At 43.8% G+C, this 16,865-nt stretch overlaps 1 protein-coding gene across 2 annotated transcripts in view; it reads left to right on the top strand.

The window, feature by feature from the left end:
- ATRX (ATRX chromatin remodeler) overlaps window positions 1-16,290 on the top strand; it is a 1,501,634-nt gene extending 1,485,344 nt beyond the window's left edge. For both annotated transcript variants that reach the window (XM_085608236.1, XM_085608237.1), the window contains exon 35: window positions 11,110-16,290. In XM_085608236.1, the coding sequence (XP_085464362.1) occupies window positions 11,110-11,373 (264 nt within the window). In that variant the 3' untranslated portion in view covers window positions 11,374-16,290. The remainder of the gene's footprint in view (window positions 1-11,109) is intronic.
- Window positions 16,291-16,865: the final 575 nt, after the last annotated feature.

The raw sequence follows: 16,865 nt of genomic DNA on the forward strand, positions 1-16,865 counted from the left end.
TAGCGGTCAATACCACGTGCAACAGCTCAGCCTTGCAGAAAGGCTTTCCACTCAAGTAACTCCAAGTTAAATGCACAAAACATTCCATATGCTCAGATGCCAGGAGAAGGGGATAGAGTAATACCAAACACTAATCACAGATTGGGATTGATACTAGCTGCACACAAGGGTCTGGGTTCATCTCACGCAGGGATAACGGCTACAGTTTCACTACTAAAGCAACGCCATTGATGGCCAGGTCTTACTAAGCAGACCAAGGACTTTGTCCTCAAATGCAACATCTGCCAGCAGATGAAGGGCTCCACCGTAGTATGTTCACCACAAACACCTTTATTGATCTCAGACAAAATTACAAGTACATCTTGGTGGCAGTAGATTTGTGCTCCAGATTCCTGTAGGTTAGGCCCCAGCGCTCGGCTGATGCTCAATGTTATAAAGGATTTGCGAGTTCATCGGCACACTTCATCTGGAAGAAACAGTTAGTTATAGATTCCTTACCTTAGAATTACCCCACAGGCGTCAGACTGGATCCGGAACTTTTTTCGTCAGCAGTACCCCTGTGCGTCGGAAGGTGGCGTCGGTGAACTCCGCGTCGTGGTTGTCGGGATGACTTTGCGGTAGCTACATAGATGCTGCCCTCGCGCGGTGACGTCCGTTTTTTATTTTTCTGCGCCACCAAGTGCAGATCCGGAGAGAGCAGTACCCCCAGTCACTTTTGGACTTGAGTCTTTTGCGACTTTTGTCAACTTTGTTTTTGAGTCTCAACCGACTCCTGCTGCATGTAGGATGCCCGGCTTCAAGACATGCGGTTCCTTGATGTCGGTTACGGATCTGCACCTCGTGTGCCTCTACTGCCTGGAGCCCGACCATGACCCCAAGTCGTGCTCCGACTGTTGAACCATTTATTTTATTTATTTATTTATTTATTTTTGATATTTATAAAGCGCAGCATATACCCTAGGGCGTCTTGGCGCTAAGAGAACAGTTACTTGTGGTGAAAAACGTGGGGATGGAAGATTCATTGATCGAACATCCAAGTTTTTAGGAGCTTACGGAAGTGAAGAAGGGAGGGGCTCTGCCTGATGTTTAGGGCTAAAGTGTTCCAGAGCTTTGGGGCTGCCACCAGGAAGCGTCGGTCACCCCAGGATAACGTCTTTGTACGAGGAATAACCAGTTGGCCGAGGGAAGCTGAACGCAACGCTCTGCTAGGTTTGTACGGTTGCAGCTGCTCTTTCAAAAAGTGAGGTCCTTGATTATTGAGCGCTTTGAACACGATACAAAGGGACTTGAAATGGATTCTGTTTCGAACGGGGAGCCAGTGGTAATCCTTTATGCTTCTTGATATTGATTCATATTTTGTTTTTCCTGAAAGCAGGCGTGCTGCTGCGTTCTGGATAGTTTGTAGTTTGGTTATTACTCTGGATTGAGCGTTAAGAAAGAGGCCATAGCTCGAAGTCTTTGCCGGAGCGGTCCCGAAAGCTCCTCAAAGCCCGGCAGTCGGCTACGCGTCGCTCAAGGTCCCGGTCGCGTGGGAGGTCGAGGGACCGATCGCGGAGTCATCATCACTCCTCTTCTAAGGCTTTGCACTCTGGGTCAGGTAAGTCAGAGCACAAGAAGAAGTCGAAGAAGCATTGTCGCTCTTCGACTTCCCCTCATCTGTCAGCTGACGAGACGAAGGGTGCGAGTGGTGCCCCTCCTGCGGCTCTGCGCGCAGTGCCTTCAGGGTTGACTCCGGCCTTCCCTCCCTTTCCGGGACCAACCCCTGCCCTGCTTCGTCAATTTTACGAAGCGATGCATGCCATGTTGGGCAGCCTGACTCCGCCGGCGTGCCTTCAGGCCCTGCGGACTCGGCTGGGGACCCTTGGCATTCAACGCCTTCGGCCTCGGCACCGCAAGGCCCCTTTGGATCCAGGCCTGGATCCGAATCGTCGCCGGTCGACCTTGTTACACCTCTATCGGCACCACGTCTGCACCCGACCGCTGGCTGGACCACCCGCAGGGGTCGACCCCGGCTTCCGCCTCAATGTGGACACGGAGCCGGACCAGCATCGACCAACGCCATATCTGGTGCCGATGGTTACTTTTGTCCCTGTGTTCCAGTCTGGCCATTTTCAGCAAGATTGGCAGCCAGAGGAGGGTGAGGAAGACTGGCTACGGAGGAGGGAGCATCATACGCAGTGATGTTGCGTAGGGCGGCCGAGGCTCTCCACCTCGAGCTACCTACGGTGGCAGTCAGAACTAACCTCCTGACAAAGGTCCTTCAACCGGCAGTGAGCTCTTCGGAGCCCCTGCTGCTGTTTAATGACGCCCTGATGGACATCCTTTTAGGCATGTGGTCCAGGGGCTCCTGTGAACAGGATGATTGCCCGATGCCACTGCCCGGCCCCGGGCAACCCCACTTTCCTCTCCCAACACCCCACCCCTGAGAGCGTGGTGGTTCAAGCCTCCACTTCTAAAAGCGCCTTCCCTACCGCACCACTGAATAGGGAATCCAAAAAGCTGGACCACCTTGGGAAGAAAATGTCTTCCGCCAGCTTTGGACTGCGGTCTGTAAACACTGAATGTCTGTTAGGCCGTTACACCCCCTCTGTGTGGAATACAGTAGTGCAGGTGCTGCCTCATTGCTCGGAGGAGGCCCGGGCCACACTCTCCCGTGCAGTTGCCATGTGGAGTTTACCATCTTGTGTAGGCTGGATCCCGCCGACGCACTTGTTGGGACGATTTCCATGTCAGTAGCCCTTCGACGCTACGCTTGGTTGCGTTCTACTGGTTTTTCCGGGGATGTCCAATCCACCCTTATGGACATGCCCTTTGATGGCGGTCTCCTTTTCGGCGACAACAAGCTAGAGCGCTTTAAGGATTTCCGGGCTACGGCCAGGTCCTTGAGCCTCTCCACCACCCGCCCTACGCAGTCTGCCTTTCGCCACTTTTGTGGCTACGGAAGGGGTGCCCAGCTATATCCTGCCCAGAGCCACAGACCGGCTCAAACTGTTCAGCACCAGTGCGGCCGGGGACGGGGAACCACGGGATGTGATTCTGGTGGCCAGCCTGCGGGTCAATCCACCCAGCCCCCTCTGCAGCAGCCTCCTAATCCTCCTAGTCCCACCTTTCAGGGCCACCAAACGCTAGTGGGCGGCAGGATCCACCATTGGCACACCATCACATCAGGTGGATTTTGCAAATAGTCTGAAGGGAAGGTGCTACTCCCTCCCCTTTGAGACTACACCTTCCTCCATGCCACCTTAGTACCATTGCATGTCGGAGGATCACGTGGCCCTTCTCCAACAGGAAGTTTTGGCACTCTTGGCCAAGGGTGCCATCAAGCACGTTCCTGCCTCAGAAGTAGGTCATGGTTGCTATTCCCGCTACTTTCTGGTACCCAAGTAGGACAAAGGCCTGCGTCCTATCTTGGATCTCAGGAGCGTCAACCGATTCCTTCGGAAGGAGAAGTTCAAGATGTTGACGTTCACTGAGGTCTTGTCTGCCCTCTAACACGGAGAGTGGATGGTAACATTGGACTTGCAGGATGCTTACTTTTACATCCCCGTCCTGCTGGCCCACCGGCGTTACCTGCGGTTCACAGTAGGCCAAGAGCACTTTTAGTTTACCGTGCTCCCCTTTGGCCTTACGAGGGCCCCTCGGGTGTTCACGAAAGTAATGGCGATGGTCGCAGCTCATCTGCGCAGAGCAGGAGTTCCAGTCTTCTCCTATCTCAACAACTGGCAGTTAAAAGCGGGCTCGCCCAGGCTGTCGTCTCCCACCTCCAGACTACGGCCGCCGACCTGCATTTGCTAGGGTTCTCCATCAACGTGCCGAAGTCACACCTGACCCCCTCTCAGAAGCTCCTCTTTATTGGAGCGGTTCTGGACATGACGCAGTTTCGGGGTTATCCTCCCGAACAGCGAGTCTGGGGTATTCGGGCTATGAGTCTGATCTTTCAGCTCCTATACCAGGTTTCGGTCAGGATGGCCCTGAGGCTGCTGGGCCTCATGGCCCCCTGCATCCTGCTGGTCGATCATGCCAGGTGGCATATGCAGGCTCTGCAGTGGGACCTGAAGTTCCAGTGGGTGCAGCATTAGGGGAATCTGTCCAATTGCGTCCATATCTCGGAGGGCACTGCACGACAATTGCAGTGGTGACTCAGGATTGGGTCAACGGCAGATCCCTCTCGCTTCTTCAACCAGAACACACACTGGTGACAGACGCATCCCTTCTGGGATGGGGTGGCCACATGGGAGAGGCAGATTTAAGAGGCCTCTGGTCTCCGGCGGAGTCTGGCTCCACATCAACCTTCTGGAGCTTCGGGAGAACAGTCTTGCACTCAAAGCATTTCTTCCCTCTGTCCGGGTAAGAGTACTGCAGGTGTTAACGGACAACACCACTGCCATGTGGTACTGCAACAAACAAGGCGGGTTGGGGTCGTGGACCCTATGTCAAGAGGCCCTCCGCCTCTGGACATGGCTGGAACATCAGGGCATATCCCTGGTGGTTCAAACCTGGCAGGTTCACTGAACACCAAAGCGGACGAACTCAGCGGCAGATGCATGATGGATCACAAATGGCGTCTTCATTCGGAGGTGGTGCAAGGTCTCTTTCAGCAGTGGGGAGAGCCTTGGTTAGATCTATTCGCCACCGAAGAGCACGTGCAATGACTTCAATTCTGCGTGTTGGAATTTCCAAGGCGGCACTCGCTAGGCTACGCTTTTCATCATGAGTGGAGTTGCGGTCTTCTATACGCCTTTCCGCCTATACCACTTCTGCCCAGAGTGCTGAAGAAGATCAAGCGCGACCGGGCCCAAGTCATTCTTGTGGCTCCGGATTGGGCACAAAGTATCCCGAGCTGCTCAACATGGCCATCGATCCTTCGATCCGACTGCCTCTTCGGGAGGATCTTCAGTCGCAGCAGCAGGGGACGGTCCTCCACCCGAACCTGTCCAGCCTCCACCTCCTTGCATGGAGATTGAGCGGCGGCAGTTGACGTCGTTTCACCTGCCTCCCGAAGACTGTGAGGTAATCTTGGCAGCCAGGCGTCCTTCCACTAAGACAGTATGCACCTGCAGATGGAATACATTTGTGGCATGGTGCACAGCAAAGGCTGTGGATCACCTTTCTGCCCCTCTTTCTTAGGTTTTCTTGGTTCTCCTTTCTTTGACCCAGCAGGGCACTGCTCTGGGCATTCTTAAGGGCTACCTCTCGGCCATTTCAGCCTTCCTCAGGCTCCCTGATCAGCCTTCTCTTTTCAAGTCCCCTGTTGTAAATAGATTTCTTAAGGGCATTACTCCTCTTTTTCCTCCTGTTCCCTTCGTAATGCCCCAGTGGGACTTGAACTTAGTACTGACATAACTTATGGTGACGCCAATGGTCGAGAAAAAGTACAATGCCTCCTCTATGGACCCTAAATATATTCAGGGCAACACTGTGCTTGACTCCATCATCATCACCAGAAGAAGAGCTAATGCTCTCTCTAACACTGGACCACCACCAGAAAAAGAAAGGAAGAGAATGGATATGGTGGGAAGAAAATAGAGAAAGAAGCAGCGACACAATGGTGCATTGCTAACTCCAGCGCCCTCCTGAACAGATACCAGCAGTGGTATGACATGGAGGAGCTAATCAACAAGCTCCCTGAGAAGGACAAAAAGAGAGGAAAATCTATTGTCTAAGAAGGCAGAAACATCACAAACACATGCCTTAAATCTGCACTAGATGCAACAGACACTGCCAGAAGGCAAATGTGCACAGGCACCACCCTAAGAAGACATGCTTGGCTTAGGATCTTAGGGTTCAAACAGAAGGTACAAACCTCCATCATCAACCGGCCTTTCACAGGGGACGCACTATTTGGTAAGGCGGTAGACGAATCCCTCCAACAAATCAAAAAGGACAATGAAACAGCCAGAGCGATGGGAGCCCTGCAGCAAAGAGGTACCTTCAAAAGAGGTGGGTTCAACAACAGAAAACCCACAGGAAGAGGTGCATTTGGCCAAGGACTGCAAATGTCACAACAGCAACAAGGCCAAGGGAACGGTCAACAAATAGGCCAACAATCAGGATACCAAGGTTGGCAACAACAACCCAAGCATCCCTTTCAAGAAAGAGGCAGGGGCAGAGGCCAGCCCTCTAGAGGAAGAGGAAACTGCTCAAATTGACTCCCAAGTCCAACAAGACCCACATCAAACACCCGTGGGAGGAAGAATATCACAATACTTCAAACAGAGGCAAAAATTCACAACAGACAACTAGATGTTAAATCTGGTGAAATACGGGTATTGCATGGAACTAACAAAGATACCACCTGCAAACCCGCCAAAAACCAAAAGTTTAAAAAAACTAGAACTCATACAGTTACATTTGGAAATAAAGGAACTACTGCAAAAACAAGCAATAGAATTTGTACCAAAACAGGAGGTTTTCAAAGGAAACTATTCACCATACTTCAGAATGGCCACGCTACAAGAAATAATTCCCCAAATCCAAAGAGGAGATTACATGGCAACAATAGACCTCAAGGATGCTACCTACGGTTCCTACTCAGAGGAACACACTAACAATTCAAGGTAATCCCCTTTCAGAATCAAGTCAGCACCCAGGGTTTTCACCAAGTGCCTAGCCTCAGTGGCGGCACACCTAAGAGGAGAAGGGATACACGTTTACCCCTACCTGGAAGACCACCTCATAAGGGCAAACACAAGACAGAAATGCCTCAAACACATTCAAACAGCTATTCATACGCTGCAAGATCTAGGGTTCTCTATAAACCGCTATAAGTCATCCACAAAGCCTGAAAGAGAAAATACTTTGCAAGACTAAACTCAAGAAACGCACAAGCATACCCGACTCAGAAGAGAATACAGGCAATAAAGCAAGCAACATCACTCTACCATAAGAGTCAGTCTCTGACAGTGAGGAGAGTCATGAAACCTATTGGAATGATGGCATCATGCATACCACTCATTCCTCAAGCCCACCTACACATGTGTCCATTTCAAGAATGGCTGACCAACAACTGGTCCCAAGCCACAGGGATTATCTAGTGGTTGTTACGCACAGGCTGCAAGTAGGAATACAATGGTGGGCATCCAACAACATAGCACAAGGCAGACCTTTCAGGACCCCAACTCCTTCTGTGACAATCACTACAGACGCACCCCTCAGCGGATGGGGAGCACCTCTCAAAACAGCTGAAAGTACATGGTCAATGGAGCGAACAGGATTCCATAAAACACATCAACTAATTAGAAATGAAAACTGTGTTCCTAGCACTGAAAGCGTTCCAGAAACACATTCAAGGGAAAACTGTGTTGATCCAAACAGACAACACCACAACAATGTTCTGCCTCAACAAACTGGAATCTACGAAATCATTTCCATTGAGCAAGCTATCACTGGAAATGTGGCAATGGGCAGTATCCTAAGCGATCAATTCGCTAACAGTACATCTTCCAGGAGTGGACAACACAACAGCAGATCAACTGAGCAGACAGAACCACTTTTCCCACGAATGGGGGCTGAACCACAGAAACAGTACAATACATCTTCAATCTCTGGGGAACACCAGTGATAGACCTGTTTGCAACAATACAGGACAAGAATTGCCAGTTCTTTACGTCGAGGTTTCCACACTACCTGTCAAGAGGGAATGCCCTGTCACTAAACTGGTCAGGGACATTTGCATACGCCTTTCCTCCAATACCACTAATCCAAATAGTGCTAGAAAAGGACAAGACAACCAGGAAAAAACCTAATTCTCATTGCCCCAAAATGGCCAAGACAGACATGGTATTCAAGCCTATCTAGGGGGAAGGATGATCAAGATCAAAACAATCAAGGACCTATTGACAATGCAACAGGGCCAGATTTTCCACCCAAAGCCAAAGACTCTGCAACTAGCTGTCTAGCACCTGAATACATAGTTTGGCCACCTCAACCTGCCTCAACGAACAATGGAAATCCTAAAGGAAGCAAGAAAGCAAACTACAAGAAATGCTATACTGCAAAATGAAAGTGATACACCTCCTGGTGTACAGCTAATAACCACATAAATTGAATCACCACACAAGAAACAGTGATCACCTATCTAACTCAGCTCCTAGACAGCCACATCAACTACTCAAGCATAAAGGTGCACCTCATTGCTATCGTAGCATACACCAGGGGCAAAGCATGCAAAAGCCTCTTCACAAGGCCAATCATAAAACGATTCCTAGAAGGATCAAAAAGAATTGCTCCCCCTAGAACAGCACCAGCGCCCATGTGGAGTCTAAATACAGTCCTCATGCAACTAATGACAAAACCATTTGAGCCCATGCATTAGGCAGAACTCAAGCACATTGCCATAAAGACAGCCTTTCTCATTGCTATAACATCCTTACGGAGAGTAAGCGAGTTACTAGCATTAACCATACAGGAACCATACATACAAATATACAAAGACAAGGTATTTTAAAGACAAACCCACAGTTCCTGACAAAGGTGGTATCCAAATACCACTTAGACGAAAATATCCTCCTCCCAGTCTTCTTCAAAAACCCAAATACTAGGGGAGAAAGAAGCCTCTTTACCCTGGATTTAAGGAGGGCACTACTTTTCTACTTATAACAAACAGAACAAACGTGAAAATCCAAACAGTTGTTTGTGCCCTACGCATACACCAACACAGGATCGCCTGTCACAAAGGCAACAATCTCAAGATGGATAGTCCAACCTATCCAAATATGCTATGCCACCGCGAATAAGGAGTTAACAACACAGCCATCAGCTCACTCCACAAGAACGAAGGGAGCAACCCAGGCATTTATGTGCCCATATACACTATATGTGCAGCAGCTACATAGGCATCACCACAGACTTTCACAGAGCATTACTGTGTGGACATACAAATGAATAAGGAAGCACATATAGGACAGAACGTACTCCAACACCTGTTCGCAAAGTCTTCCTCTTACCACAGCCTCCCTAAAAAGGGAGAAACCGCTACTTAATCTGATGCACAGTATGTGAATCCAGAAAATGATTCACGCTGAAAAACAAAATGGTTACTCACCAGTAGGAGTAGTATTGCAGCTTGAAGAATTTTCTAGATTCACATGCGACCCACCCGACCTCCCCTGCGAGGAAAACAAACGTGTGGGGAAGAGATTTACAGTAATTATCTAGATAACTATTGACAGGACTTCTAACTAAGAACACAAACAGAAAAAAAATCCAAAGATGGCTACCACACACAACGACCTCTAAGGGGGCCGTCTGACGTCACACAGGGGACGTACTTGGCACCAAATGGTGGTCGACAATGTCCAAAAACAAGAGAAAAAAAACAAGGACTATTCCAGACCCAACCATTAGATGACGGAATAATGCACAGCGTGTGAATCCAGAAAATTCTTCAAGCTGCAAAATTACTCCTACTGGTAGGTAACCATTTCGTTTCCAGCTGATCCAACTTGAATTCCTGCATCAAGAATATTAGGTCAAGAACCTTATGTACAAAACATGCAGGGCATCTGAAGACGCATGTTTGTGAGGATGTGGAGAGTTCAGAACCTTTTTCCATAGCCTGTGGGGCTTCCCATTAATCAAGAGTTATTGGAGAGAGGTGCATATAGAACTCAAATCTACTGTTGGAGAGGGCATCCATTGCACTTCTCAGGATCTGGGCACTATGACCTCACTAGGTAGCAAAAACTACTGGTCAGTAAAAGCTTTGCAGTAGCCGAGGAATACATAGCTAAAAACTGGGGCAGCCTGACCTGCCCACATTGAAGGTATGGGCTAGGGACATGGACTGGCGTACGGCTTCAAAGTAATGTATTAGGGCCGGGAATCCCCATATAACGTTGAAAAGATATGTGGCAATTGGCTAACACATCAGGATCAGCTGAGTGATGTGAAGGCCCTGCATATTGTCTGCTGCTAAAATGTTGGGGCCCGGAAGACTTTGGAGCAGAAGTCAAGAGTATATATCATGGATGGGATGTGTGCTGGGATGTTGAAACATGTCAACTTAAAATTATAAGTGATATGGATCACATAAATGTCAGTCAGTATTTAAATGTTGTATTGCCAGATTTTGCATTTGCTGCTAGAATGTCATTGCTATTTCTTTGAATACAAATGTTGGGTCAAATGCCTGATAACATGTGTTATAAAACATATTTTCTTAATAGCGAGTAATCAGTAGGTGCATGTCATCAGTGATGTCATATTTGAGATCATAAGCAGTACAGGATGGGGACACAAGTTATGAGTAGTTAGCATAACTATAACTGGCCATACCTGTATTTACAGGGAAGTAACTTGTTTGAACTTATTAGCCATGTGGGATGAATTTCGAATTGGTGATGAAGCCAGTTAACAAATGTGGACTATGAATGTTCTTTTTGGGTTTGTCACCGTGCAAGAAAATATCATACACAACAGTTTGCCGATGGATAGAATGTTAATGTATGTCAATGAGCTACCTGTTTGCCAAAGTCATGGTCCTCACATCTGAGGAGAGGACACAATTTAGGGTGAACACAAGACAATTTCTGCAATATGTGAAACTAGCCAGAACAGTCCAGAAGACTTGGTGTGCATTCCATACAGGAGACTTTGTGTGCATTCCAGTTATTCCTGAAAGCCCAGGAGCACTAAAACAAATATTATCACAGAGTGATAGACCGATCTGTGCCCTCTTTTGGACACTGCAAGATAACAGCTGTAGTCCTGTACTGACGGTCAAGGAAAAGTCGGACCCTATCTGCTGTGACACACTGCAACATCAAATGTTTATCAACTGCGTGGTCATATTATATATATGGTGTGGTGAATCTAGTTCATGGTCCAAAGGCTTTAAAAGGCACATTTTCAGATATTGTAGTCGTTTGCATCCTGGTTCACTTGAAGTAAATTAAATGTGTGTGTGTCTCTTCTGCAATTAAATCGTTCTTTTACCACTTTAGAACCTACATGGATGAGGTTTCCTATTTTTGAGTCGGGTGTTATTGTGTTCTTCATGTGTATTATCAGTATTGGAATGTTCTGCATATTGTCTAATTAAAGAAGTGGGATGTTATAAACTTTGTTCCTTTTTATCAGTGTACTTAAATTGTAACTTTATTTCCACAGTTGATCAGTTGTGTTCAGCGAATACTCATGAGCAGGCGACTGCAACACCAGTACACCCAACAACAGCAGCAAATGGCTTTCCAGCAAGCAGCACTGAGCCGCTTCATGGGCCCCAAGCCTTCAACTATGATGATGAACCCTTCCTCATTTCAACAGATTGATATGAGAGGAATGTATCAACAGGGCATGATGCAGCCACCTACTCTGCAGCGTGCCCCAAACACAATGAGAAGCAAAAATCCAGGACCTTCACAGGGAAACTAAATGTGTTTTTGCACTAAATGTTTAAAAGATTGTTAAAATCAAAGAAAGAGCTTTTATTTTTTTAGGAATCAATGGCTTAACAGAGCTCAACTTTATAGTTTGGTTTGTCCCCTTCTATCTGCCAAACTGTTGCCTGTAGAAGCTATGATTTTTGTTTCCTTTGGTTTAAAACCATTTTAGCTCACTTGTTTCAATGATGTTATTTGTAATCTTCTTACACGCCAAGTGCAGGAGATATAATGTTTTCAGTGAAAACAAGCCCTTCCGATTACAACTCCCCAGAAGTCCTGGTGAATGCTCAAACAGTATGCCTTACTTATAGTAATCATGAAACCATCAACCAAATGAAGGCACTTAGAGAGAATGTTTTGTTCCCCACATGTAAAGTACATGCAACAGTGTACAGACTAGAGTGTTATTTCTTGCAGTGAAGAATTGTATATTGCCTTGTGAAAGTTTTTTGTGTTGGATATGCAGCTGAAAAGAGCTCCAAAGAAATCTAGAAACGTACCACAGCCTGTACTGAAGTGAAGATTAACCAAAGCTCTGCACCACACACATCTACTGTTTTAATTAGAGGGGGCAGTGACCTAAAGATCTTCCCAGTTTCTTCAGTGCTATGAACACAAACCTTTATTTATATCTCTGGCATCCAATGATTCCATCAACATAAATTTGATAAATACATCAGACCATCTTATAAACAATGAGAATCCAATATCTTCTTGTGTGTTGTTCAGAACAAAGTATCATAAAACCATACTACTGTTAGCTGCCTACTTATGCATTGATGCATTGAAGCACATGGAACTCTGATAAAAAAAGCGTATGAGCCAAGAAATCAAGCACCTTAAAATTCAATCAAATAGTTGTAGCGATTGGCACTCATGAGGGAGGTAGTGAGATCATTTTACAGCTTCTTCCACCTTTGTTTCTCTAATGCATTTTGAAAATGGCATCTTAATTCAGATATAGACGTTTATTACCAGTTATTGAAAGAGACCTTTATGCCAGATGGCTAAAATAAATATTGCTACTGTAGAAGTACTCTTGTCAGACGTACATTTCTTTTCTAATGGCCTACAATAGGCTCATTACCAGGGCAGTTACACAACACAACGCTTTACAACAACCAATTATACAAAATTCATTTATTTTTTATTTAGCAACGTTTTTTGTATAAGTTACATTTTTAAATATTTTTGTAGCATTTTAATATATTTTAGTCATAACAATTCAGTCTGAACAGACTTGTGCACTTAGTTCCAATTTGTGCATATGGTGAAAGACATTTCATATTTCACAAGAGCAAGGCAATATTACTTGCATGTAAAATGTTCCAAAAGAACATTACACAGTGGCTTATAAAATTCAGTAAATAATTTCATAACTTCATCCACAAACAACCATCAAGCGCACACTCTCACCAATCGGAACACACACACACACATGCAACACGCTCACACACAGATGAAGCTCCTAAGGAAACTTCTGTTTCTTCATATGACATTCACTATTTATAAATCTGTGGATTGACTCAATCTAATGAATATCCACTGATGTGTTGTCTTTGAAAGATTTCCCCATATGGTCGGTCAACACACGTTTCGGTGGATAACAACTACATCCACCTTCATCAGGACCATACTAAGTACGTAGTAATTCAAAAAGGTGGGCGGGGGTTCTCTTGTAAGAATATAAAAAAATTATACCTATATAAAAAAACGTTGTTAAAAAAAAAAATGAATTTTCTATAATTGGTTGTTTTAAAGCATGTTGTGGAACTGCCCTGGTAATGAGCCTATCTATTGTAGGCCATTAAAAAAGAAATTTAGGTCTGACAGAAGTACTTCTACAGTAAATGTGTTCCTTCCTCCTCACTCTTGGCCCTCAAAGTACAGATAGGGGGCACCTTTCTTGATATGTTAAAATAAATATTGCATCATTTTAAAATTATTGCACACCCAACAATGTAGAGGGAAACATTTTGTAAAGGTCTTCAACATCATCGCTGGGTTTCTTGGCATATAAAAAGACATTGTGTGGGTGCTGCATGGGGCCAGTGATATTTTAATGGTTGTGCTTTGTTTGATCCACTCAGCAGTCTGTTTTTTATTCTGTATTTGCATCAGAGCCTACAAGTAGAGAGCCTACGAGGTTGACTTATCCTAGTTAGATTGGTCAACATATCCAAAGGTGGCAATGTGTTTTTTAATAGCAAAGGTGAAACTGAAACCACTGAACTATTTCTAAACAGAAAACTTTAGTAGTAGAATATGTATCTTAGTTTCCCTCATATAGAAATCACCTGGTTCATTAAAACAGATGATTTGTCAAACTGTAAGATGCCTTATCCAATCCTTGTTCTTATTTTAGTAGATGAGGCTGCTGCGTTATGTATGTCACTGTTTTGAAGCATTACAGATAGTAGTAAGTGATGGTTAATGTGAACATGGAGTATCATTTCAATCCCCATTGAATGAAACAGATCCTTTTACATAAGGTTTGGTAAAGGGAGTGCATAAAACCCTTTAACCCAACAATACTGTAAGAGATTGTTTAAAAAAATGTTTTGGGGGACTGAGGTTCCCTGTGGAGCCCTCAAAGTACTTCATTGAAATGCTTTCCATTGCCATTTTAAATTGTGGATTTATGGCATCTTAATAACCTGTCAAAACAGCACAATGTCAGATGTCAATGAGGTTGCAGTTGTCCATTTTAAAGTGAATCACAGAGCAAAATATGACATTCTTGCAAAAGCAGCTTTTAAATTGTTCTTCCAAAATAATCATTTGGGGTATAGAAATATGCCTGCCTTTTATTATATATAAACTTGATACTTCAATAACGACAAATAACATAGCTGACTAAAGGACCTGATTTAATATCCTGTTGAGCAGTAGATTATAGATTTATTCCAGAACAATTGTGATGGTCATCTTTATTGAAGTTGCATCATTCTGGTCATTGCTCCAAAGTGTGTCAAAACAGGATGATAAACTCTGTGGCCATTTTATTTTTCAAAAATAATGAAAATGATTCACATTATTGTTGCTAAAGTAAAATGGAATGTAAATGTTTTTCACCTACAAAGTTTACAAAAGATGAGAAAAAAACTGGTGGGCAATTCCATAAGCAAATGTTACAAGAGCTACCTTTGAAGTTAGAAATTCTCTTAATACTTTCCGTTTTTATTAACAGTTCAGATGGGGAACAGTGAATTAGCAAAAATGGTAACAGTGAAGGAATACTTGGAAGTTAGGTTTGAATAATAACCCAGAGGGAGGCGTGTATATAAACTCTGTTGATCTGTTTGCACTAACTGGTAGACTGGTGGATTGGGTGTAATTACATTTCTGGGGACTGTGTTGTATTGGTTAGCATTTACTTTTATTGTGATGTAACCAGACTCCCTCAGTCTGTATGATGCAAAGCATGCCACACAGTGCTCAGAGATGAATATTTTGTCGTGTTGAAGAAGTAAAAGTGAAGGTATATTCAACAGTCACCCCTGACTGTTGGGAGAGGGTTTGAATTTATGTACCTTTTATCTTGATTAAATTAAGGATTAATGGGGTGAGGGCACAAAATGTACACATGAAGTGTAAAACGCTCTCTAAGAAGCCATACCATACCCACGAAGCCATGGCACACACATTTACACTGAACTAACCAATGCTTTTTAGTTATGCTAAGTTACTGTTAAAAGACTCAGATGAAGGAGTATTTTAATATAGTTATTTCATTACTTCTCTACCTCTTCCTTTCAAACCATCTCTTGAAAAATAAAAGACAAGTAAGAACAGACCTAAGTGAAATTACTTCCAGAATCGCGCTTTGAGTGGGCACACCTGTCAGCACTGCCTAGCTTTTGTCTGCTTAATGCCTTTATCACATTAAGATGTCTAGGAGGTTTTCTAGATTTTATGAAGGATTACACTTTGTCGCTTTTCATGCAGCTTTTATTGTTTCTGTCAACTAGAATATCTTCGAAACTTTGACAGTTTTATGTCCTGTACATCCATAGATTTTTCTGAGAGTTTAAATGTTTTCTTCATGCTTACTTTTATAATCCGTTAATTGCTGACACTGTATTGCCTTTAATTCTGTTTAAAAAGAGCTCAGGTTTTTAGTAATGGCCCTGTGCTGTCCAAGTACGCTTTAAAATATGGTCTGTATATCAGTGATGGGTTCAATATATCATGATTAAATTGGCTACTGAGTTTACTTTTGATTCCTGCATGTTGGCAAAAGGAGTTTTAAAAATGTGGGAAAACATCTCTGCAGGACATGTACTTCCATGTTTAAGTTTCCTATATGTAAAACACTGATTTTCTTTCTTTGATCTTGTACCATAGACTTTGTGGGTGCTTGATTTAGCAGAAGGGTTCTTTTTAGGAATTGATTTCTCAAATGATGACATACTATTCTAACTAGCCATTTCAGACTACACTGGAGAACCCCATAGCTGAAACAATCAAAATGTTTCTTTTTTGTAGTGTCAGACTCTAAAAATATATATGAACACTGAATAAAGTGCAATATTCTTGATTAGGGTGCTGTAGATTTCTGTGTAAACTATTTCTCTTAATTGATGATTTCAGAAGAATATACTTGTTCCTGAGTGCCGCTACAGTTTTTTTGACACACAACTAGTGATATAAATGGTTTATGACTCAGCCTACATACATTTCGTTACTCTTTCTGCTGTCTTTCAACATATATAGTATTACAATTAAGAACAGATGCTTGAGTTTGTTATTTTTTAATATAAACAACTAGCATATACATTGCTTATATTCCTGCATACATGGAACACGTTTGCACAGTTTTGAGGAGTCCTGCACAAATTGTGAAATGCCTAATTTTATAAAGATTTGGAAATATTTTTTTTCATTTTTGTAAAAAAAAAAAAAATTGAAATACTTTTTTTCAAAGTTGACCAGTGATAAAAGTCCTTGATAGTTCAAACTTGCAGTAATGTTCATCCTCTTTATAGACAATATTAGTAATTCTCCAAGAAGCTTGTTATAGTCCAATTTTGTAGAGGGTGCTTCATTTTACAGTGACATATTTATTGACGCAGAGCGTAACGTTAATTAAGACCTGATTCTATTTGAAAAACAGTTAAGATTGCTGCACAGTATACTGTAGAATTGAGGTTTACTCCTAAAGCTTCAGTAGTTTATGGACTATGCCACCGTTAGGATTGTTTCCTTTTTTATATATGGCAAATTCTACATAAAATTAACTAACGATTATCTAGCAGGATGTTTCATTGCTTTGCTGTTGGTGGACAAATCAAAGATCTTTTAGATTGATGAATAAGTTTCTGCTCTAGTTGACTGTACAGGCAATTGAAGACCATGCATCCTCTCGAATGCAACAATTACATTTGGGAATGCCATTAAATATATTTTAAAAAGTCATTTTCCCTTTACCACTGATCAGCACCGTTCATAATAATGTGCTTAAAACCCATTTTGAAATCT

The sequence above is a fragment of the Triturus cristatus genome, chromosome 5_2 (assembly GCF_964204655.1).
Source record: "Triturus cristatus chromosome 5_2, aTriCri1.1, whole genome shotgun sequence".
Lineage (NCBI taxonomy): Eukaryota > Metazoa > Chordata > Amphibia > Caudata > Salamandridae > Triturus > Triturus cristatus.